Below are 25,077 nucleotides of genomic sequence, written 5' to 3'. Positions count from 1 at the left end.
TAAAGAAGGGTACCAAAAGGACTGGCCTTTGCTATTAGACATGTCATAGTCAATCTCTGCCAAATATTTTTGTCCTCTATAGCCTGGTATAGGTAGAGCAGAGGGCAGGTGGTGGGACTCTGAGTGACTGTTTTGCTCTCTTGAATGCACCCTGGAAATCCACAAGTAGGATTTCCAGGTTTTGTCTATAATCCCATAAAAGGGTGAACCAGGTTTTGAGAATTTCTTGCTGCATTTGACAGTGTTGCAAAAACCTACTCTCTGGTCTAAGTTACTTATCCATTTATTGAGGATTCCATTTTATGAATACATGGTGGTCCTTTACCCATCTAGAACCAAGTGCAGTCTAACTATTGCTAGAAGGATAGGAATAACGGACTGCCAAAGCAACTGTGTAGCCTGCATGTGTACTGTCCCTTAAAGTATAAGAATTTTTAAGTAGAAGCAAAAATAAATTAGTTCTGGATAGCCACTAGTGGGAGAAGTACTGCCGGGGCATGTCAGAACTAGACATATCTTTACATTGGACTAAGCACCTAAAGATGGGTACAGCAAGAGCTTGCTGTAAAACGTTTGCCTGATATTGATCAACACCCAGTTGTTCTAGGTGCCGTTTACACATACATATTGCCATGGGGACCACCTTAAAAAGCTCAAATGACTTCACAGGGTATTCTGGGAACCAGTGCTAGGATTACTGATCAATACTTCGGTGGAGGATTTAAACTGGTGAACAGAAGAAGCACATTCTGTATAGTTTCTTTACATGCTAGTACTAAGTAAGGATGTCATGAAGAAGCTGCAACTATCTGCAGATTTAGGAACTTAGAATTGAGCATGAAACCTCCAAGTTTGTGATGGCTCATTACAAATGTGATGTGCTGGACCACCTAAGTAACTTAGAAGGCAAACAAAATTACAGGATCGCAAGAGAATTCAGTCACTCAGTAAACAAAATGCCTGTTTTCTCTACTCTAAAACAGCTGAATGTTAGTAACAGCTTGATTCCGTGGATGCAAATAACCCAGGTCACCACAAATCAGAAACGTTGTATTGTTCATAGTGTATGTAGTTAAAGTTAAACGTATTGGTAAAATCCAACGCTTACATTAGGCACATATAAAAGACATCCAAAACAAAGTACAGTAATTGCTCTCCGAGACTGCTACATGAACCTGCATCATGTTGATAAGATTTTCAATACCTTAACATACAAGGCTGTCCTTCTCTGTTATCAGTTGAACCACTATAAGCGCAGGTAGGCTAAATTATGAAGGTATTACCATACTGACAGGTCTAATCTTAGTTTAAATAATGTATTTAGCCCTAACCAGCGAAATCCTCACTACTTAATGTATGCATTTACTTACGTTATGCCTAAAGGTGAAGTTAGGGGGCCAGTGCCACTTTTTTATTTAAAAACTGTTATCGGTGCACAACGGTGCTGGTATGTACTACTGTGTGTTACATGTCCATTCTGTGAATTCCCTACCTCACAATTCACAGTACAATATCAACCTCCATCAAGCAACGCTTATTCCCATCTAGTCAATGCAGATATCGGACAGTAACCCATTTTAGTATACCAACTAGCTGCAAATGGCAAAAATGTTCCTACTCTCCGAGACACGTTTCTTCTTTAAGATGGTGAAGGAAATGATAAAGTTGCAAAAGCGAAACTTAGGGCCGCTTATCCCCCTTCACTCAGGAACAGGAAGAAACAAACCCTTTTCCGAGCATGTGACAGACATGGGCGAGTTTGCAAACCACATATGGATTGCCACACATCAGATTCAATACATCACTTGAGAATGCCAGTTGAGGCCTATGCGCCCCACTACTAGGTTTAGAATTAACAACGCACATCCGATGTTTTGTGGTTTCTGAAGCAGTCCTGAAAACGGGGAGTAAAACGCTCAAATGGAAGATGTAATGCGAGCCCAGGGATGTGCAGTGGTAGGCAGCAGCGTCCGGTTTCCTGCTCGAGGCAGCAGAGTGACACGGCCATCCCTAAAGAAGTTACCACAAAGGATATGTTTGAGCCTCTGATAGAGCGACAGCCTCGACCTCCGGTCCACGAAGTGAGGCGGTACCCTGGCCCAAGGGGCAGTGGGAAGGACGGTGGTGGCGCTCTGAGTGTCTCACCTGGGCCCTGATGGTCGCCGCCCTCCGGCTCTCGGTCATGCTGCGCCATGGCCCGGCCCCGCAGCGTGGTTTCTACCGGGCGCTGCCGCCGGGGGGCGGGGGCTGCTGCCGGCTCATCCCCCGCTCCGCCTCCTCCAGGTCACAGAGCACCCTGCGGACAGAAGGAGGAAGCAGATGAGCGAGGAAGCAGCGGGGGTACCGAGGCACACCGTGCAGCGGGGCGGGGAGGGAGGTCGGCCGTGAAGAGGGCGAGCACCTGTGACGAGAGGGAGGGGCTATAGAGAAACCAGTGAGAGGATAGGACCATGGCCGACACCTGTGAACAGGGAGAGAAATGGGCACCTGTGGTGGGGTGGAGTGAAGGAGAAGTGGAGAGTTAGAGACAAAAAGGACGAGATACCTGCGATAAGAACGGACACCTAAGGAAGGAGTACACGAAACACACCTGCGAAGCGGCTGACAGGAGGGTACAGGCGTGATGAGAGCGGCTGCAGGGGCTAACAGACTAAAGACACGGGGGAACACGGCGGCACGAGGAGACCGCTCCGAAAATAACAAAGAAATAAGAACTGAGAGACATGAAGGAGGTGATACCGGCGGAAGTGAGAGAAATTGAACATTTAACAGGGATAGAACGAGGGGATATGCAGAGAGACCCGAATTAAAGGGGGGTTGCTAATTATGACATAAGTGCAAGAGAACGATATACAGCGGGAGCAGCTGCGAAGTGAGAGAGGGAGGGGTGGTGTGGTGTGGGGTGGGGTGGTGTGGTGTGGGGTGGGGTGGGGTGGTGTGGGGTGGGGAGAGTTTTGGCAGGTGAACAACAGGTAAACCAGCTTTTGTTAAAGCTTCACAGAAAAGCCTGCAGTCCCGCTGTCTCTGCCTAATCGTTACATTTTCATAATAAACGCCAATCACTTAGGCTACTAAGTCAACTAGGAAGGAAGCTGCCATCGTGCACAAATGAACAGTAGGGGTATCATGCGAAACTTCCACTATAATAACAAGCATTTGCAATGCAATAGGTCTCACATTTGCCGGAGTTTTAGCTATTGCCATTGTAAATGACCACGCCTGTTATTTATGCGTATTGAAAACCTGAAAGTGCATAGTCCTTTCTCACGAGAAGCAAGGCTGGCAGTAAAGAAGGCGCAGTAACTGCCAGCCTTGCTTCTCGTAAGCAAGGACTAGAAGACCAAAGTTTACACACAGTTTACAGGTTTTCCAAACATTTATATAAAAGGCATTGTCATTTACAATGCCAATAGCTCATACTCTTGCAACTGCGACACTTCCTGCCTTGCAAAGGCTTATTGAGCCATAGGAAGACAGGGACCGTGAGGCCAGGCCGTGTCTTTCAAAAGCAGGAGGAAGGAGGAGGCAGCAGTAGCTTAAACAGACCTTGGTCTTTGAATGCACAGCAAATGTGGCAAGAAAAGAGCAAGATTTACACCCCTGTTTACAACAGAGCTCTGTAAACCACAAGCACTGATCTCCAGTGCTTCAACTTAAAGAAATAGTGCTCACAAACTCTGAGTTCACATGTAACAGGCAGTCCTTAAAAATGGGCGGAGCTTTTAAAGCCCATATTCTGAATACAGCATGTCACAACAGAGACCGCACAAGCACTGCCTAAGCAAGACCTACAAAAGTTACTTTGGATTCGAAAACAATCAAACAAATGCGTATTTGCCTTCCCTATTAAAGGATGTACAAACAATTACAATATAAGGGTTAGTAGTGGTTTGATTAATTTTATTACTCCTATGAGGCCATTCATAATTTGCAGCACTACACAAAGTGCCATTGACCAAGCCAATAGGCCTTGCCTTGTAACTCTATTGGCTGTCTCAATTTTTGCCAGTGCTGTGCATCATTAACAAAAAGAAAAGGATTTTGGTGACGATGCTGCTGCTGCCTGCACTATTCTCTAGCCAAGTACATGCATTATGAAGTATGCACGTGCATGATTCACGGACTAGCCCTATGGAGTAAAGCAGACACTCTTATTTCCAAATTGGCCTATCTAAGATGGCATACACCACTACAGTAAAAATTAAAAAATGAAATTGTTTAAGAGCATGAAATCGCTTTTTGTGTAACAAACAGCCCAGAGCAAATGGCAGCTGCCAGACACCCACAACAAATAAATACAAGTTTAAATAAAGAATGTAAATGTCTGTTAGGGGTAGGGGAACAAAACTGGAGTAGCTAGCGGAGTAAAGGAGGAGCTGATGAGCTGGGATGAATTTAAAATACAGCCAGGTGGAGAGAGGAGGTGAAAAGCAGCACAAGAGAGAAAACACTGCACAAGGTGATGGGAGAGGGAAAAGCACGAGAAATAGAGAGAGCAGGACGCGAGGTGGAATGCAGCACATAGTATGGAGGGAGGAAAAGCACAGAAGGGCTGAAGCCGGAACACACACTCATGGAGGGCTTAACGAAGAAGACCATGAGCGAGAGAGCTGGTACACACATGCTCTCTCACGGACTTCTTCACCAAAAAGAAAAAAAATAGTTCCCTAAAATTGAGCAATGGAAGTCAGCCAATCCACTCCATGTTGTATGGGGGCGGGGGGGGGGGGGAATAACACAAGATGAGGAAGACAGGCCGTTAAATAAGAAGCAACCAAATAGGAGTGACTAAGCGAATCAGTGTTCAGCAACTGGCAAGCTCTAAGCCCACTGTAAGTTTTTGCTAAGCTCACAAACGGTCTCTCATAACCAAAACAGCTTGAGCTGCCTAGTAAGCGAGACCTAAAAATAAAATAAATAAAGGAACTGTTGTGTCATAACAACTGGCACTGCAGGAAATAGCAAATATTTACTCTGAGTTCACATATATTAGGGGTTATGTAGTTGCAGCCAGTCATGAAACGCTGAACGGGAAGGTCAACTTATACCTTTATGTTTTTACAACTCTGCCACCAAGAAATTGGCAGCAAAAATGTGACAGTAATATGTTCTGGCTTACTTAATTGGTCACAAAAAGTCTGCATTTTAAAATACCATACAGGGTTATGGCACCTGCTGTAGAGAACTGCGTGTGTATAGCAATTTCAGCGAATAACAGTAACATAACTCTGATACTTAATGGACTTGCTGACGAGAGATAGGTTTGTCTAGTCACAGTTTTGAGTTATTATAAAGTATTATAGATGATTATCGAGTTGGGCGAGCCACTAAAAGCTCGAGCCTGAAGTGTGGTTTCAGGCTGAAGGAACCTCAAACCCACAACAAGCTGACCTGCAAGTGGCTTTAGGCTGCAACCTACGGCTACCCAGAATGTGACATTACAGCCAGAGTTACTGACTTTGGATCTGGGGAAATCAGATTAGAGTCTTGGCGTCGGCTCACCATACTATGATTCTGGGCAAATCGCTTAATGTTCCAGGGATAAAAAAAAATGATTGTCATCTGGTGTAATGTAACTGGAACTTTCGATGCAGTCCTATAATGTGATGGATTAATGTTGAAGTTTCCACATCAAAACACTTTTGGAATCTTGAAAAGGCGTGGTCATATTTTTTACGTGATACATATTTTATGATTTATATAGCAAACATTTCTAGGGTTTAGCTCGTAAACGGACTCCAAGATCCGAGCCAGACCCCTGTTCTGGCTCAGCTCTCTCTGTTAATTTTTAAGTTCACCCACCTCTAGATGGTTAATGTGCCAGCTAAATACTTGCAGTTGTTATCCTGGGGGGAGGCAAACAGGGGAGAGATTGGAGGAGGCACCTGGGAGTTTGAAAAGGAAATATAGAATGAGGCCCCGAAAACAAAAACAAAAAGAAGTATCTGTCTGGTACCAGACCTTGGTGATATCAGAAGAAAAGAAGCTGAAAGCACCATATGAGATATGGGCAGGTGATATTCAGCTGACAAAACCACAGCGAATGTGGCAACTTTCTTTTAATCTGCTGTATAAAGTGGTTAAGCCAGCAAATCTGAAAAGAAACCACTTCTTTACAGCTAATAGATTGTATTGGACACTGAAAAAAACTGGCTAAATTCATAACAGCAGTAGCCCCAAGATGCCATAGACGTGGAATGCTAAGTACGGATGATCAGCATATGTTCTTTGAATGCCCCTCAATTCAGGATTATTGGATGTTTGTGGAGAAAGTAATAAATGAAATTCTCTGCTCCAACATAAAAATTAGTTTAATGTTGGTTATGATGGGGATGGAGGAGAACACATTTTACCCCTATCGATGAAAAGGCAGGCCTTATTATTTTAGTTGATTCTTCTCGCCAGGAGAGAAATATGTAAGAAATGGACAGACGCTGTACTGCCGCTACGGATGGAATGGCTCCATGTGGTAAAATGTATTTGCAAAATGTACATAGGACTTCAAAACAGTGCACACTCTAAGTTATGGGATGATTTTTTTATTTGGAATGGTACCATCAGAACTTTAAAAGTTTTGGAGTCCTATGATTACACCTGCGTGGAACTAGCAACCAGGAAACTGGGTGGGCTGGTACGCAGGACTACTATTATTATTATTATTATTATTATTATTATTATGCTGTTTTATAACGCGCTCTATTACTGCCGGAGTATCCTGGCGCGAAAAAGAAAAAAACAGAATAAACAGCCTACCCTACACAGAACAAAAACTAAAAGGCTAGTCGAAACAAATGGGTTTTCAACCCTTTTTTAAAAGAGATAAAGTTCACCGTAGCTCGCAAGGATAGAGGGAGCTCATTCCAAGCCAAAGCGGCCTTCACCGCCACTGATTGCCCTCCCAGCCGAGAAAGCCGGAAGCGCGGGACCTGAAGCAGATGTTGGGCGGCAGAGCGCAAAGGTCGCTTAGGAGAGTAGCGCCTAAATCGTTTCATCAGGTAGGCGGGGCCTTGTCCATAAATGGCTTTGTGGGCCAGGGTCAAGATTTTAAAAGTAATCCTCTGGGAGACTGGCAGCCAGTGCAGGCTCTGCAGGTGATTTCTAGCGCTGAGCCGACTGGGGATATTACCCAACAGTCTGACGGTTGCGTTTTGGATCACCTGGAGATGTCTCACCATATAAGCCGGGGATCCACTCAGCAGGCCATTGGCATAGTCAAGTCGCGAGAGAATTAATGCTCTAGCCACTGACTCTCTTGCTGAGGCAGGCAAATAGGGAAAAAACTTCCGCAACGCCTTAAGGGTCCCTAAGCAGCCTCCTGCCAGCTTCTTGATATGCCCCTCAAACCGGAGGTCTTCCCCGAACCAGACCCCTAGATTCTTGGCGAGGACATTGACTGAACTGGCATCGGGAAACCGGCCGGCCAAAGTGCTTCTCTAAAATTAGGGGGGAATTGACCGTAGAGCAGTATTTCCGTCTTATCCTCGTTGCACTTCAGTTGCGCGGAGGCTAACCAGTTGAAAACCGCGTATAAACAAAACTGAATCCGCTCGGTATCTAAGACATCACTAGGCCAGGTGAACAACAGCTGCGTATCATCGGCATATGCGATGATTTTAGCCCCCAAATGTTCGGCAAGCTCAATCAGGGGGGTCAGGTATACATTAAAGAGAAGAGGGCTCAAGGTGGAGCCCTGCGGGACCCCAGTCATGAGGGGCTTAGCCGAAGATGAAAAAGGAGGGAGCCAAACCTGTTGTGATCGAGATGAGAGAAAGGAGCGCAGCCAGTCCAAAGCGAGGTCAGCAACCCCAATGTCCGCAAGTCTGGTGAGGAGGCGTTGGTGCGGCACCGTGTCGAACGCGGCAGAGAGGTCCAATAAAATTAGAGCTGCTCTGCCGCCACCGTCCAGACACTCCCTAACTGCCTCAGAGATCACCACCAAAGCAGAGTCCGTGCTGTGCGCAGCACGGAAACCAGATTGAGCAGGATGGAGAGCCCCAGATGATTCCACAAACTCATTGAGCTGCCGGAAAGCCAGTTTTTCTCCTATTTTTGCCATAGCCGGGAGCAGGGAAATTGGGCGATAATTGGCCAGCATTTCAGGGTCTGCTCCAGCCTTTTTCAGCAGGGGAAGTAGCTTAGCTTGTTTCCACTCAGCAGGAACTGTGGCTGTTTTAAATGAAAGGCTGACGATATGCGTCACTTCCTGCACCACCACTTCCGCAACCCCTGCCAACACCCGCGCTGGACACGGGTCAGAAGGTGATCCAGATTTCAAGGATTTAATCACGGCTAGTGTGTCAGTAGCAGTGGGGGGCGTGAGCTCCACTATCCGGGGAGATGAGCCCTCAGAGGGAGGGGAAAGATGGGAAGAGCCATCCGGAAAGTGGCTAGAACTAAAACTCAAACCAAAAGGAGAAGCGTAGAGGTATTGATAGAATCACCCTCCAAAGTAAGCTTATATAACCACAGAGATTCTATCAAAAAAGTGAAATGAGTGATACTATTTTTATAAAGTATTTGTCATAGGTGGTGCACGGGGGTAGGAACAATGCTTTCCTTTTGCCGCAGAATTCAAAACTGCGCAGATTACCCTTCGCCTGCAAAACCTCATGGGGCATAGATAACTGCTGAGATAAAGACCGCAATAGGTCGATTTTTCTGCCTCACTTGGGCCAACTCATGCCCAGAGGCCTAAACAGCCAACTGATTTTTGTTGGCTGTTTATAGGACAGTAGGCATCACTTGTTAGTAACTGAGTAAATACAGTAGGGACTGCTCTTTTTGGTCCTGATGAGTAAGCAGTGGGGGACTGCTTACGAAACATGTCGACAAGGTAGTGGCTAATGCCCTACCACACAACCCCTTCTTAATATTCCCAGCTGGAGAAGTTAATAAAATTGTTTTTTTCTACCAAGCCAGGGAATTTTTAAACATTCTTTTCCATTTTTCGCACTTTTTGCACCCTCACTAGTGGTAGGTCCCTACACCTCACTGATTCCCATACACCCACACATAGCCACTGTCACATCTTAGTGCTCCCGCGTATTCCGTTTGGTCGCAGCACGCCCCGTCCCGTTATAGGGGCGGGAAGACCCCTATGATGAAGCATGACTCTACTTGGTTTTTTAGAGTGTGAGGGGTATTTTAACAAGCACATTGTGCTCCCATCTTTCCACGTGTAAGAGAGAGCCTAGCACCTATGACAAATACTTTATAAAAATAGTATCACTCATTTCACTTTTTTGATAGAATCTCTGTGGTTATAGAACTAAAACTCGCCTGAATAGCCGCTATTTTTTTTTCAAAGAACCCGGACAAGCTCTCACACCATACTGCAGAAGCTGGAACCGCCCTTTGCTCAGCACAGGGAGAAAGGAAATTGTTAACAATCGCAAAGATCTCGCGACTGCTGTTGTTAGCTTTGTCAATCCGGCTAGTAAAATATTCTCCCTTAGCTGTTTTAATGCTGGCATAGTAGATTCTCTGCTCCCTCCGTAAAGCAGCCTTAGCTAAGGGGCAATACGAATGATGCCAAGCCCGTTCGAGCTTTTTACAGGCCAACTTGTGAATGCGTAGTTCGGGGGAGAACCAAGGCTTAGAAGGGGAGGATCTAGTTCTACCGTTACTCCCCCCTTTAGATGACGCAGTCACCCCCGCTTCCACCCACTCTCTAAAATTCAGCACCGCTTCAGCAAGATCAGAGCCTAACACGGGCCTGCACTCGGTCAGGGTGGTATCCAAAGTCTGTATGTTAATTTTCTTGGCACAGGTAGTTTTAGCCCCCCCAGTGGCAGTTTTCGGAGCTGACCACGCAAATCTGATCAGCTGATGGTCCGACCATGTCAGAGCTTGAGGGGCTTTCACTTGGAGGGGAAAGTTGGAACAAATGACATCCAGAGTGTGACCCCCTGAGTGCGTAGGAAGAGAAACCCACTGAGAGAGATGTGCAAGATCCAAGAAATCATACAGAATTTTGCATTCAGGGAGAGCCACTACCTCAGCGTGGATATTAAAATCGCCAAGCAATAAGAAATGGGGGAATCTCAAAGCTCGAGGAACCATAGTCTCGAGCAGTGCTGCCAGAAATGCTCCTGCATGTCCTGGGGGCCTATAGATTAACGAGCCCCCCAAGGTGAGATGAGGAGAGAGGACCAGGGAAAAATTCATTACTTCCCCAACTCCCAACTCCTCCAAGGGCTCCACCTGAAGGGTCCATGAATCCAAACAGTCTGTGGCGGTACAGGTCGGCTGGCTAGACTTTGCAACCTATGGTGGTATGAAGCCAAAAAAAAACCTTTTTTTTTTAAAAAAAAAGGTTAATGTGCCAGCTGTAAAGTACAAAGTATAACATGGAGAGCAGATATGTATATTTTACATATATCGCTTAATGAGTTACTGTTTTTTTTTACTGAGAACCTCTTTTTTTACTTGCAACGCACAAGTTCGAATCCAAATATGACACAGTGAGCTATCAACCGTCATAAAGGAGTGGCATGAAAGCTGCAAGGCACAAGTTTAGAACAGTATTTTTTTTACTCAATCTTTCATTATTTTTAGGTTTAAACGGGTTCCTTTGGGTAATAATAATCTTATCTGTATCGACAACATCAACCACTGAGTTACTTTTCAAATTCTGACTTTTTTTCTCCAGACCTACCACACTTATAACACGTACTGTTACGGATAATATGCGACTTCTACACCTTTCAACTCACTGTTTTATGTAACAATTCCTGTACATTGACATATTTGAATGATTCATTGTCTCATTATATTATGAGTGATATAAAGCTTTCTGACACATCCTACATTGGATTGAGTAGCCCTATAAAAGAAATTAAACAGACAAATTATTGAGTGCTATTTGAGTCGTTATTACAGTGATTACTTACAAAGACATTTGTTATCAACAGGAGAGAGAGGGAAATTTATTTAAGGAGCACTCTTGGTCCACCAGTCAAGGTAATGAAAACAACGAAAGAGTGTGCCTTCCTATGATAAGAGCAAGCATGAATAATCTTACTAGATTCTTTTCAAATCCCTCACTCACCAACCTAGTTGGTGATATGCTTCATCATGGGGCCCCACCAGGAGAGGCCGAGTGCCTCCCCGGTTTGCTTCAATGCCAGAATTACTGCAGAGCAGGATTGATTGATTGGGTGACAGTGTAAGTGTAGTGATTAAAATGTGGTGGTTAAAAATGTATAGATTGGCCAACTAATAAAAGGTTTAACTGGACACAATCAGACACGCTAAAAAGAAAGTGTGGGGTGCGAAAACAGGATAGACTTTTCAGTTATGCCCCATTGTGTAAGGTCAACATGTTTCGGCCTAAGTGGTGCTATTTACCAGGCATTCTTCAGGACCAAAGACCTGTACTACGGCGGTATGAGCGCACTAAGGCCCACCCTCACCATAGGACGTGAAAGTGAAAAATAAAGTGAAAAAAATTGCAATCAAAGAAAAGGTTGCTCTAGTTAGAGAAACCAGATTGCACATGTAATAGGAAAAAAAGAAACATGACAAACACACAGAGAGAAAAATTATTAGTCATTATGGGCGTTTCTTGTCACATGATCATCATGTTCAGGTGCTCTTCATAGTGCACTTACTGCGTCGCTCAGAGTGCAAATGTATATTGAGGTGACTGGTAACATGCCCTTGCATTATAGTTAGTAGTCTAGCCAGCTTTAGTTGTATAGGTACTTCAGATATAGCGTTATTTCACCAGAACGCCTACTAGGGCGTTTAGCGGTATCATTTAAATTGTGGACTATGCTAATCTAACTAGCTTTGCAAGTGTCCCACATACAACACACAAAACACCATGTTTAAAATATCTCACATGCGGTGTAATCTTTTATCACACCATGGGTCTTGGAAGGGGTGTGGTGGCAGAAATAGTCCACCCTGTAAGCAGAAGGAAAACAAGAAACTCAAAGCTGTGTCCCTCTAAAAGGTTACTTATCTCATGTAGACACGCAATGTTCACTCAGGTCTTCACTGCCTGGCACCCACTCGGTACTTGCTTCTTCCCTTTGGAACCGGAACCCGATGATAACCAGTCCGGTTCTCTCGCGGCCTAATAAAGAAGCGAGGCAGCCCCGGCGAGGCCATAGACGTGTCAATGCGAGTCATTGCATCTTCGTGTAAGACGCTGTAACAGATGCGACCAATCATGGGGAGTGTATTGGAGCTTTGAGAAAGGTACACCAATCGATGATCAGCCTGCGGCCAGAAAAAACTTGACCGTACATTTTCTGGGTCTAGTTCAAATGCAGCTTTAGTGATGCGCAGTATCAAGCACACTTTACGTGTAATTTTAACTGCTCGAAGAGATCATCAAACAGTAGTATTAGCTAAACAGCTAGAGATTAAGTAAAAAACAGAAGGGAGGCATGCAACAGTTGTAAATGCCTCTGGGTGATGGATAAAGGGATAACTGTCAAAGCAGAATGGGTTAGGGTTACAAGGATGACACATGTTGTCAGCAGTTACCGAGGTTAAAGGGCAATTGTGAGGCATGCATAAATTGTGAATGCCTTCAGGGAGTGGATACAGAGAAGAGAAAATAAAATAAGGAGAAGGCTGTCAATGCAGAAGGGTATGGCCCATTAAGTCATAGGAAGTACTGTCTCAACAGGGGTCGAGGTCGCCCTGCAAACATTATATTTCCACCGTACATCCAAGTACGCCATGCACTCCAAACACGAAGCCACGCAATTTCAGAAGCTTGGAAAAATGTATTTTAACATCAAGCCAAGACAAAATCCACACACACACACACACACACACACACACACAGAAAGCTGGATATTATGATTTTAAATTGGGGTACGTCACTAGTTGCATAGCTTAGTGCTTCACATTTTTAAACTCCACAGCTTTGTCACATGCGGGTCTATGAGGTTTTTCTTTTAAATATAAAGCAGCAAAAAAGTCTGTGTGTGCCAATTGGAACCTTTCTGCTGCAGCACATAGTCTGACACATGCTGCACTCTTGCGTCATTGTGCCCGTTTCAACAAGCAGCATACCTCCTCTTCCCCAAAGCCTTAACTGCAAGGCTGGGCTACTGGAAAAAGGGAAAGAAAATTATATGTTTGGTCGAGAGGTGGTTGTTTTATCAGTAATGCCAAAAGGATTCCTAAAACCCTTTGTAGATTTTTTTGGCTTCACCCCTTCAACTTCTTGGCCCACCCATACTTCTTCGTCACCCACCAAGGTCAACGGGCCTGGAGCCAGGCCTGTTGCGGACATCAGGAGACAAGTTAAAGGTGTAGGGGAAAATCACCTTTAGTTATAACAAGTACTGATAGATGAGACACCTTGAGCCGAGAAAGGGACATAGGGCAGCCAAGAAGAAGAGAAGTAATCTGCAGATTTAAGTAGGGGTGAAGGATACTGGAAACAGAAAAAGGTATAAGAGACGCATGGAAAAAAGGCAGATCTCGGAGACTGTTGGCAGGATACCGCGGGTTGAGTATACAAGAAAGGCCTTTGAGCGGATTCGGAAGATAAATAAACAAAAGATGGCATATTCTAAGCATGATGAGAGTAGGAGAAGACCTAAAAACAGAAAGGGGTATCATACCTGTGAACAGATCTAGAGGGAATAATCACCACCAATGAACTGGGTAGAGGGAAATAAGGATCCTTAAAACAGAAATGGAAAGGCTTGTAAACTGAGACAGTCACTGATGAATAAATAGAGGAAGTGGTGAGGACAAAGATACATCTGTAAACAAGCACTGGCAAAGCCAATAGGTCTCACCTATTTAAGCTATTCACTTTGCCAGTACTGCTGAAAAATATCACATTTTTAGAAACTGGTCGGGTCATAGCATTTTTTTTTTAAAGGGTTGAATCTCAGAGGAAGGGAAGATGTGCCGTACAGAGAGGGTATAACTGCCTCTCGCCAGCAACAAAAAGAAAATGTGCTAGACGTAGTCATGGTGCTTCTTTAAAAAATGCATTTTTATCCATGATGCATAGCAGCAGCACTGCTGACCAACATGGCTAAAATATTGACAATTGTATCAATCCCCTAAGCAGACGCTTAATTATAAATCCTATTACAAGCACAACATTTGTTTGTTTTTTTAGTTACTTTATTTTCTAGTTTCTTTTTAGCCAACACGTGTTTCGTCGTGAAGGGTGTACCCCACAACTTCTTTAGAGCTAAAAAATATAATAGAAGACAACATACTAATTGCAGTGTGTGGCCAGCACACAATTCACACCTGTGTTTTAGTTCTATTATGAAATTTCTTAAACATGGGTTTCCACATACTATCACCAATTAAGTTGCATATTTACTTTTTTGTATCAACCATTACTATTGTATTATTTTTATAGACCTATTTTAGACATGTGTAAGTTAACAGTGATGCAAAATGCTTTTGTGAATAATTCAAAGTCACGTCTTGGTACACTCTCAAGTGCACAGAAATCCATCTTGTGTCTTGAAAATTAAGTGTGGCATCACCCTTATACCCCTTGCATACCTGTCTTTTCTGTCACTAGCTCGTAGGTTCAGTCCTGTAATCAAATATAGATGTGTGGTATTTTCTGTTTCATAAGTCTTTATTTCGATTATCAAATCATAAAAGACAGAAATATCAAAGACAGGATAAGAAGAAAATTTGGTAAAAACCATCATTACAACCATAATTTAAAATGTACTAAACAGTATAATATCAATCAATCAATCACAGACATTTATAGAGCGCACTACTTACCCGGAGGGTCTCAAGGCGCTAGGGGGGAGGGGGGGGGGGGGGGGGGGTGTGCTGCTACTGCTCGAATAGCCAGGTCTTGAGCTTCTTCCTGAAGGAGAGGTGGTCTTGGGTCAGGCGCAGGTCGGTCGGGAGGGAGTTCTAGGTCTTGGCGGCCAGGTAGGAGAAGGACCTTCCTCCTGTTGTCGTTCTTCGGATGCGGGGGACGGCGGCAAGGGCGTGGCTGGCTGATCGGAGATGACGTTTGGGAGCGTGGAAGTTGATGCGGTTGTTGAGGTAGCTCGGGCCTTGGTCGTGAAGGGCTTTGTGTGCGTGGGTGAGGAGACGGAAGGTGATTCTTTTGTTGACGGGGAGCCAATGCAGGTCTCTCAGATGTCCGGAGATGTGGCTGTGTCGTGGGACGTCGAGGATGAGTCTGGCTGAGGCGTTCTGGATCCGCTGGAGTCTCTTCTGGAGCTTGGCGGTGGTTCCGGTGTACAGGGCGTTGCCGTAGTCCAGTCGGCTGGTGACGAGGGCCTGGGTGACCGTCTTCCTGGTCTCGGTGGGGATCCACCGGAAGATCTTCCGTAACATGCGCAGGATGTTGAAGCACGACGAGGATACGGCGTTGACTTGTCTGGTCATGGTGAGGGAGGAGTCCAGGATGAAGCCCAGGTTGCGTGCGTGGTCTGTCGGTTTGGGTGCGGTGCCCAGGGCGGGGGGCCACCAGGAGTCGTCCCAGGCGGAGGGCGAGGAACCCAGGATGAGGACTTCCGTCTTGTCTGAGTTCAGTTTCAGGCGGCTGGTCGTCATCCAGTCGGCGATGTCTTTCATCCCTTCGTGAAGGTTGGCTCTGGCGGCGGCGGGGTCGTTGGTCAGGGAGAGGATCAGCTAGGTGTCGTCAGCGTAGGAAATGATGTTGAGGTCGTGTTGGCGTGCGATGGCCGCGAGGGGGCTCATGTAGACGTTGAAGAGGGTGGGGCTCAGCGAGGATCCTTGAGGGACGCCGCAGATGACTTCGGTGGCCTCTGACTTGTACGGTGGTAGACGGACTCTCTGTGTTCTTCCGTCGAGGAAGGAGATGATCCAATCCAGTGCCTTCTCCTGGATTCCGACGTTGCTGAGGCGCTGCACTAGGGTGCGGTGGCAGACAGTGTCGAATGCCGCGGAGAGGTCTAGGAGGATGAAGGCCGCTGTTTCTCCGTTGTCCATCAGGGCTCGGATGTCATCGGTGGCAGCGATGAGGGCGGTCTCGGTGCTGTGGTTGGCTCGGAAGCCAGACTGCGAGGGGTCGAGGGATCCATTCGTCTCGAGGAAGGCAGCCAGCTGTTTGTTGACGGTCTTCTCGATGACTTTGGCTGGGAACGGGAGGAGCGAGATGGGGCGGTAATTCTTGAGTTCGGTGGGGTCCGCTGTAGGTTTCTTTAGTAGGGCGCGGAGTTCGGCGTGCTTCCAGCTCTCGGGGAAGGTGGCGGTGTCGAAGGAGGTGTTGATGATGTCCCGCAGGTGGGGTGCGATGACAGCGTCGGCCTTGTTGAAGACGTGGTGAGGGCAGGGGTCGGTCGGAGATCCGGAGTGGATGGAGTTCATCATGTGGACGGTGTCTTCGGTGCTGATCGGAGTCCAGGCGCGGAGGGTGGTGGTGGGCGGTGGTTCGGTCTTGGCGTGCGTCGGTTGAGTGCTGAAGCTGTTGTGTATGTCTGCGATCTTGTTGTGGAAGTAGGAGGCGAGGGAATTGCAGAGGTCTTGCGATGGGGTGATGTCGCTGTTTCCAGCGTTGGGGTTGGAGAGCTCTTTCACGATGTTGAAGAGTTCCTTGCAGTTGTGTGCGTTGTTGTCCAGCCGGTCCTTGAATGCAGTTTTCTTGGTGGCGCGGATCAGTTGGTGGTGCTTCCGGGTGGCAAGCGTGAGGACGGTCATGTTGTCCGGTGTTGGTTCCCATCTCCAGGCTCTCGAGGGCTCGACAATTCTTCTTGGAGCTCTTGAGTTCGTCGGTGAACCAAGGAGCCTTCTTGCTGCCGGGTCTGCTGGGCGGGGTCCTCAGTGGGGCGAGTTCGTCCGCGCAGTTGCTGATCCACTTCGTGAGGTTGTCGGCGGCCTGGCTGGGGTTCGCTGAGCTGGCGGGGGGGGGGTGCTGGCTCAGGGAAGCGGCGAGCTGGTCGGCTGTGATCTTGTTCCAGCTTCTCCGAGCAACTTGTTGCTGGTGGTGGTGGATCGTCGTTTTTCTGAAGGTGAAGTGGACGCAGCTGTGGTCCGTCCAGTGGAGTCCAGTGGCGTGGCTGAAGGCGATGTCTTTGCTGGATGAGAAGACGGCGTAGAGTGTGTGTCCGGTGAGGTGGGTGGGGGTGGACACCCGCTGCTTGAGTCAGAGGTTGGCGAGGTTGTCGAGCAGGGTGATGGTGTTGCGGTCGTTGTTGTTCTCCAGGTGGAAGTTGAGGTCCCCCAGGAGGATGTAGGACTTTGTAAATATAATACCACATAAAACATTTTCCATATTAAAATACATTTGGGTTCCTGGTTCGAATAACCCATGCCCACCCAAGGAATTTTGCAACACCAACCACTACCAGCTCAGAAGTGTTGGTACGAAATATCTTCATGGCTTCGGTGCTCCCTTTGATTTCTAGCCTACAGCAAACAGGCCTGATCCATTTCAATCTTGGGGCATGATATGCAGGGCAGGCAAAAAGAAAATGGCCTACACTCTCCGGATGGTCTAAACAGAAAGGGCAGGTATCATTTGAGTTGGCAGACCACTTTTTTGTAAAAGAGTTAATGGGTAGTGACCCAACTCGGAACTGGTGGTATAATTTCCGGTCGAGAGTCTTAGTAATCACATCCCAGTAGATCTCGAAGGAAGGGGTCACTTTATGGGCCAGAAAAAGACCTGTTAGGCTAGTGGCATCAGACTGAGCAACAGCTGAATGCTTGACAGAAGCCCAATACAGATCTTTAAAATCCTGTTTAGAGGGGAACGTGGAAGTCCACGGGGAGGCCCAAAGCTGGTTTAGACCCATCTCTTCCAGCACCAGTTTCACTTCCCTAGCCATGCAATATTTGAAGCGCCCCATAATGATTTTACCTCTGCTAGTTCGTTGGCAAAGAGGCTGAGCTCTGGAGAAGTCCAGAGCCGTCGCCACAATGCCACCAAACGATACCGAGCCAACTCATTAATGGGCTTACAGCCCAAATCTAACAACAGAGGTTTAATAGGTGTAGATTGAGGGAGACCTACCAAATTCCGCAAGAATTTGTTTTGGGCTTTGACCAAAGAGGTTAGATCTTTGAAACCCCAAAGGTCGGCACCATACAGAGTGGCTGCATTTATTTTTGCTTCGTAGATCTTAAGTACTGGAGCAATACGTTTGGTGAAGGACTTCTTATGCTCCTGGATTAAACAACCCGTGAGGCGTGCAAATTTAAGATATAATGCCTCAACCTGGGGTTTCCAGCAAAGGCGAGAGTCTAATGTCACGCCCAAATAAGTCATTACCTCCACTTGTTCGATACAGGCACCATTTAAACTAACCGAGCTTTTAATGGGGCGGTTTTTACTAAAGACCATAAATTTAGTCTTACCAACATTAATTTGCAGATAGTTTACCCTGCAAAACTCATCAAACCTGTTGAGTGCTATCTGTAGCCCCCTCCGAGTTTTTGAGAGAAGCAAAGTATCGTCCGCAAAAATTAACATCGGGTACTTTGTCCCGCCCAGAGATGGGGCATCAGTCGGGGTGTCAGCAAAAAACTTAACTACCTGATTGATAAACAAAAGGAAAAGGGTAGGGGCCAGCACACACCCCTGACGGACGCCGCGCGTTACTGGAAAGCTATCCGTCACCTGCCCTTGTTTTCCCCATCTCACCCTGGCAAAGTTATCCTCGTGTAGCCTAACCACCATGTCCAGGAGTTCTGGCGGCAGGCCCATGGATCTAAAAACATCCCACATTTTCTCCCTTGGCACAAGATCGAAAGCCGACTTGAGATCCACAAAGACGGCATAGATTGCTCCTCCTCCCAACAGAACAACCTTCCAGTACAGTATGGTTAGTCTGAAAACCTGATCTATTGTACTGGTGCCTGATCTAAATCCGGCTTGCATTGGGGAGAGAATGTTATCCTGTTCCATCCACCCCTGGATTCTTGCGAGGACCATCCTAGCAGCTATTTTTTGAATTGAGTCGATTAAACTTATCGGGCGGTAATTTCCCGGGGCCAATCGGTCCCCTTTTTTAAAAATTGGTAAAATTTCCGCCCCTTTTCAAGAGTCCGGGAACCTTGCCCCTTTAGCGATGGCATTAACGAGCATGGTTATGTAGGGAACCCAAATGTGTATGTTAATTTTAAAAAGGTCTGCCGGTATTGCATCCATCCCTGGGGCTTTCCCTGATTGTACTACACTGAGGGCCTGCTCTGTATCGGAAGTAGTAAAAACAAGCGTGAGGCTAGAGTTGGAGGGCGAGAATACTCCCTTCATCTGCTCTGTATGATGATCTATATTTAAAGAAAGCCCTGAACTGAGATGAGTAAAAGGCCACCCAGTCATCAGGAGAGACATGATTAACTGGAATTCGGGAGTCTGGGTTCATACCCCACTTTACAATTTCCCAAAACTTGGTTTGGTTGGATGATTGACACGCCGAGAGGAGTTCGGACCAGTGGTGCTCATCCCACTCTTTCTTCGCGGCCCATTGGGCTCTTTTATATGTTTGCCGCGCCATTTTAATGTCACCAGTGACTCGAGATTTTATCGCCCTGATCAGACTGCAGTGCGCTGCCCTGCAACTCTTGTTATACCATTTATTTTGGGAGCCTGGTGCCTTTTCTTTCCTTGAGTTTGACGGTTGCGTTAAAAGGGTTTTAAGTTTCGAGAAGTACTGGTCGTGCAGGTCACTAATCTGAGGGATAACCCCCGAGACGGATGGGAGAGCTTTCATGGCATTCAATGTTGCCGAGACTTCCTTCTCTATGTCATTTATTAAGGAAGGATCTTCGACTATCCTGGACCATCTAACCCTTCTTCTGTCATTTGTCAAAATAGCCTCTGACGTTAGACAAGGGGTTTTAGGAGGCCCGCCACTATCACCTTGAAGCTTCAAACCTAACGAAAGGGGGTTGTGATCGCTCTCTGGGTGAACTACAACCTCCATGTCAATCACCAGAGACCAAAATTCTATTTTAACTAAGATGTAGTCTATTCGGCTCATGCTGACCCCATTATTGAAGGTGGGATGCCCTGCCTTGTCGGAGGTCGTGCGCCCATTTACTGCTCGCAGACCCCACTCCAAACACAGCCCTAGCCAGAGGATTGCTGCTTCAGTAGCCTTTACACCCTTGTTTAAAAATAAAGGCGGGATATCCCAAACAGCGTCTTCCTCTGCCCCCAGATCCTTACCCACACTAAACAAGGGTTCAAACGAGCAATTTAGATCCCCGGCTACGAGGATAAATTTGTCTCTACCTATTGCCTCGAGAAGCAAATCTAGATCGTCCATGATGGCCGGCCTACGACCACCTGGACGTCCACGGGCATAAATATTTATGACTACAATGTCCTGTTCATTGGCCCTACTAAGCTTTATTCGTAGTAGGTCAGGGTTGGCCACTGAAATCTCTGTGGGTCTATACCCAGTGGACTGCCTCACCCAGACCACTAGAACTCCTGAGGCTCTGCCCTTAGGGCCCTGGATCGCTGGCTTGAAAAAATTAAGATACCCTGCCCGATATATGGGGTCAGGGGCCCAGCTCTCCTGAAGGATGACAATATCAAAGGTATCGATAAAAACTGCCCAATCCTCTGAATCGATTCGACCCTTTAATCCCGCAATATTCCAGGAAACGACCTTGAGCGACCCAACCTGACTAAAAGATGTATTAGACTCTAATACACACAAATCCTCCTCTGTTGTTACAACCATTCTAGAAAGGGAGCTAGATGTCTGATTAAAAACTATTGGGCTTGCGATATTGCTTTCTTTCCCTATGAAACCCTCATTAAAACACTGTTCTAGGTTGTATGCCACCAAGTTGGTACCTTCAGCTTCTCTACAAATATTTTCTAACCCTTTGTCTGATTCCAGTCAGTCAAAACCCTCTGGGCCGGACAGAGATTCGAACCGGTTTGACAGACAGGGATAGAAGGGGGAGTGGGGTATCCTCTCTACCATGTTCCTCCCTACAGGTCTATGCATTGGAAAACAATTAAGGCGAGGTGCACCAAGTCTTTTGGGATAAAAATAATTCAAGCCCAAGGATTGCACATCCCCCATCCTCCCAAACCTGGCCTCCCTGTGAATATATTCTACCACCCAGGGGTCCCAAAAGTTTATAAGAATGCAGTCGCCTTCTAAATCCTTCATACAAAAACCCACCCAGTCAACTCTGCGAACAGTCAGAATCTTGGTTGAAGAGGAGGGTGGGAGGGGACGATTTTTATTTAACCAAAAAGCGACCTTATTCATAAGATCGCCATGGGATTCAGAATGACCCTCCCTTAGGGGTGCAACACCTGTAAGGACAATAGTATATAGGCGTAGCATCAATTGGTAGGTCCGCTGGCGGGGGTCCCCTTTTAATAGCTTTCCTTGGAAGTTGAGTAATATTAGCCTTTACACGCCCAGCAGCAGCACCAAAGTTCCCTGTGGGCTGGGAGGGAGGTTTAGGCTCGCCCTTCTTGGAGATCTGGGCCTGCATATTAGTTGCTGGTTTAGAGGAGCTTGGCTGTGGCAGGCCATTGGATTTGGAGCTAGCCTTCTTATGTAATGGAGCATGGGCTACGGTGGTCGAGGATGAATTGGGGGCAATATTTGATATTAAATTACTGCCATTGGGTCCCAACCCATTGGGATTAGTATGGGACTGCCTGACGGATGGGGGGCCTGAGCGAAAATAAGACTTTTTCCCTGGGGCTTGGTGTTACCACAGATGGCAGGAGCCAGCGGTACTGCGTGGTCGTTCACCAATTTTTTAAGTAAACCGGAATTGACAGTTACAAGATTCTCAAGACCATCTAATTTTAAATTCATCAATCTGGTTCTTTCTAGCACCGGCAACATGAGTGTCTTAAATAGGACTTCCATTTTTGCAAGTATGTCAATATCACTACTACTCATGCTTATTGGGCAAAGATTCGGAACCCCTGATGGAGCAATGGGAGAAGTGGTATGATCACTAGGAAGCAGGGGGTACTGAGAGCCACAAGTTGTATCGTGGTTATTAGCGAGCAGAGATTGGCAAGCCGTTTTTGGTATTTTTGACACACCCCCTCTCTGCCGTCCCTTGTTTAGCTTCCTTTTACCAGGGAGATTACTATTCGGGGAGTCCCCTTCAGAGGACGAGACTAGCAAAGAAGGGCTGTCTGACAGCACACTACCTTCCACCCTACTCCCTATTGTATTGACGTTATCAGAGTCGATACTACAATGCAACAAGGAAGGACCTTCAGCTTCGCAGTGAACATCCACTAAGACAGGAACCATATTAGGACTTGGAGAAAGTGATGGTGGGGGTAACGGGCTAGTTACAGAAGCAATAGGCCCCAGAGAAGAACGTTTCCCACTAATAAGGTCTAGTGATAGCCTTTTCTCTACAAAGGCTATCTCCTTCTCCAAAATTCCCGTGGCCTTAATAATAAAAGCATCCAAAGGACCAGAAACCGCCCCCTTAGAAGTCTGCAGGGTAACAGAGCGGTCCTTACCCGAGCGTAAGGGCATACTAAGGGCGGGTCAGGCTATACAAACAGTGAATAACACAGCACATTTAGCAAAGTAATAAATGGATGAGTAAACCAACAACCCACTGTACCTAGTAACAAATGAAAAAAGGAAGAAAAGTCCCATGTCCGAGGTCCAGAGGGGGTGGCCCAACCCAACCACGACCGACCACGGACGGACACAGACGGCCCCGCCCTTGCCCCGGGCTTCTCCCGGGACGCTCCCGCGCCGCGGGGATTGACGCTTGTATATATGGGTGGGCTGTCAGGCTGATGGTGGGGCGGGGCCAGCAGGGAGAGCGGCCAGGTGTCAGGCGGCTCGGGTTACCGGGAGTTCTGGGATGTGAAGTCCGGTACCCGACACTCGCAGCCCTGCGTGCACACAAACACCCACAGAAACAGTCCTGGTCTCCACGAAGGCAGGCACGGCGCTGCGGGGCCCGCGGAGCGGGTTCCGCGAGTTGTGAAGGTGAGGGCTAAGAGAGCCAGCAACAGGAACCGCAACAGAGTCCAAATGATGCCTCACTCCCTAAACACAGGTAGATTTCTGTAAGGAAACCAACAGTACTATTAGACATTCACCATGGTGCTGTTTCAGTACACCGGTTGGAAGAAGCCATAGCAGCGCTACAAACAGAATACTGCAATAGTGAAACCCCTTGAATTTCGTATAGTCTACTGGAACAGAAACTGAGGTCAAGCTCTGTCTCTCTGCCTGGCTATAATATGGGAAGAGGTTTCATATCAGGAACTCGCATCCTGGGCGGCTGTTACGTTTAGGCATAGTTTCAATACGGTGTACGATGTGTGGTATTTAAAATCCATATTAGGCTATGATGCCTGGCAAAAGCAGTCCCTTAATGATAATATTCCTACCTTAATACCGGGACATACATGGCACAGAAATGTTATTGTCTATTACTGAACTGGTAAGTGATCACATCACGACTTTGCAAGTTTTGTATGATCTAAATATACACACAGATCTATTGATCTACAGTGGGCTCCCCAAAAAATCTAGATGGACCACGAATCTTTAAAGTGGGAACATTATAAATATTTGTCATATACTGACTGAATTGGTAACATGGATAAGGGGCGCACAGCTACGAGTATGGCAATGTTAGGGTTCCAGAGTATTTCTTAACGACTGCTGCTAGGCAGAAAAGGAAGGTTACCAAACTTCCTTAAGTATCCTGGACTAGTCCAAGATGTAAACTAATTCTAGATTCCTGCCGAGCAGTCTAATTCAACTTCTTATATTCAGAAGAACTAACAGTGTGGTATATCAACAAAAATTATTAAATCACAGGTATAAGAGCAAAAGTCCCAATTCTCATCCAGTGAAGATTCAGACACCCGAATCTTGAAATGCGTTTGGTCTGTGTTTAATTTCCAAGTTTCAAAGTTCAATCCAAATCGTCCTTAGTTCAATCAAAAGTCTATTCGATTTCAATGTTCATTCCAAATATTTCACAAGGTTCAAAGAACATCCACTGCAGCCAACACGTGTTTCGTTGGGCATATATCTTATGCCTACCAACTTCCTCAGGGCTAAATCATGAACCAGTTTTCTTCAATCTCAAAAATCCTTTCAGCAAAGGTTTGTCCAAAGACTCTACAATATCTCTGCACTTCTTCACTCCCACGCTGACGTTATGAAATAATAGTATAATTATTCCTCTGTGAATCAATATCTTGATATGTGGGCGTCAGACTCTCTGATCCCGTGATGTTCGTTTTACTTCAATTATTATTTTCGGGTCTATATCCCAGCTCAGGTTACGGCGTGTATCTCCGCCTGTCACCAAGTATCGGCCGGCCGATACTTGGTGACAGGCGGAGATACACGCCGTAACCTGAGCTGGGATATAGACCCGAAAATAATAATTGAAGTAAAACGAACATCACGGGATCAGAGAGTCTGACGCCCACATATCAAGATATTGATTCACAGAGGAATAATTATACTATTATTTCATAACGTCAGCGTGGGAGTGAAGAAGTGCAGAGATATTGTAGAGTCTTTGGACAAACCTTTGCTGAAAGGATTTTTGAGATTGAAGAAAACTGGTTCATGATTTAGCCCTGAGGAAGTTGGTAGGCATAAGATATATGCCCAACGAAACACGTGTTGGCTGCAGTGGATGTTCTTTGAACCTTGTGAAATATTTGGAATGAACATTGAAATCGAATAGACTTTTGATTGAACTAAGGACGATTTGGATTGAACTTTGAAACTTGGAAATTAAACACAGACCAAACGCATTTCAAGATTCGGGTGTCTGAATCTTCACTGGATGAGAATTGGGACTTTTGCTCTTATACCTGTGATTTAATAATTTTTGTTGATATACCACACTGTTAGTTCTTCTGAATATAAGAAGTTGAATTAGACTGCTCGGCAGGAATCTAGAAATATTTGTCATAACCTGATCACTGGGGACCTGGATAAATACAACTATAAACAGATTACGCACAAATCCAGGAATAGAGACAACCTTAACAAAGGGGAAGGGTTTGCACTAAGATAGCTGAAAGAAGATACCGACATTATGATCAGGGAAGTAGACAAGGGGGGGGATATTGTGATAATTAATCGAAATAATTATGAACAAGAGATTATGTCACAAGTCGAGTCAAGTCAAGTA

At 46.1% G+C, this 25,077-nt stretch overlaps 1 protein-coding gene across 3 annotated transcripts in view; it reads right to left on the bottom strand.

The window, feature by feature from the left end:
* The window catches only part of TBC1D14 (TBC1 domain family member 14), a 944,726-nt gene that overhangs the window by 833,097 nt on the left and 86,552 nt on the right, over positions 1-25,077 (bottom strand). Inside the window, exon 2 of one of the 3 annotated variants that reach the window (XM_086964121.1) lies at positions 2,146-2,296. The exons of the other annotated variants lie outside the window; for them this stretch is intronic. Within the exon in view, the coding sequence (XP_086820247.1) occupies positions 2,146-2,194 (49 nt within the window). The 5' untranslated portion in view covers positions 2,195-2,296. The remainder of the gene's footprint in view (positions 1-2,145; positions 2,297-25,077) is intronic. 3 annotated transcript variants of the gene reach the window in all.

This window comes from Lissotriton vulgaris, chromosome 3_2 (assembly GCF_964263255.1).
Source record: "Lissotriton vulgaris chromosome 3_2, aLisVul1.2, whole genome shotgun sequence".
NCBI classification, from domain to species: Eukaryota; Metazoa; Chordata; class Amphibia; order Caudata; family Salamandridae; genus Lissotriton; species Lissotriton vulgaris.
The sequence above is the reverse complement of the archived record's forward strand: the minus strand, read 5'-3'. Positions and strand labels throughout refer to the sequence as shown.